The sequence below is a fragment of the Galeopterus variegatus genome, unplaced genomic scaffold (assembly GCF_000696425.1).
Source record: "Galeopterus variegatus unplaced genomic scaffold, G_variegatus-3.0.2 Scaffold5200, whole genome shotgun sequence".
NCBI classification, from domain to species: domain Eukaryota; kingdom Metazoa; phylum Chordata; class Mammalia; order Dermoptera; family Cynocephalidae; genus Galeopterus; species Galeopterus variegatus.
The window spans coordinates 163,420-163,793 of record NW_007731311.1 but is presented as its reverse complement, the minus strand read 5'-3'; the positions used below and the strand labels follow the sequence as shown (position 1 = coordinate 163,793).

Genomic DNA, 374 nt, shown 5'->3' with positions numbered 1-374 from the left:
CTCCCTCCTTTTCCCAATTCCTTCTTTTTTTCACTTCTTTCTTTTTATGGGGAGAGATGAGAGATGCAGGCCTGATGAGGGGCTAGGAGATGCACTGCAGACGTGGGCTTGGAATTTTACACCTTGTGTCTTCTTGCCCACAGGTGATAACCCCAATGAGGACAGGCCATGGCTACGTGTACGAGTACCCATCCAGATACCAAAAAGACGTCTACGACATCCCTCCTTCCCATACCACCCAAGGGGTACGTGCCAGGAACGTGGTTGCCAGGGACCAGCAGCTCTTAAGGGCTGAAGAGAAAAGGAAGTTCACAAATTGTGTATATTTCACTGGAAGCTTTGTTTAAGTTGTCTATAAGGAGCCATTTTTTTTA

The 374-nt window shown here is 47.1% G+C and overlaps 1 protein-coding gene across 1 annotated transcript in view; it reads left to right on the top strand.

Moving 5' to 3' along the window:
- Nucleotides 1-77: 77 nt before the first annotated feature.
- NEDD9 (neural precursor cell expressed, developmentally down-regulated 9) overlaps nt 78-374 on the top strand; it is a 9,571-nt gene continuing 9,274 nt past the window's right edge. The window contains exon 1 of the mRNA XM_008589092.1: nt 78-245. Coding sequence (XP_008587314.1) covers nt 90-245 — 156 coding nt within the window. The 5' untranslated portion in view covers nt 78-89. The remainder of the gene's footprint in view (nt 246-374) is intronic.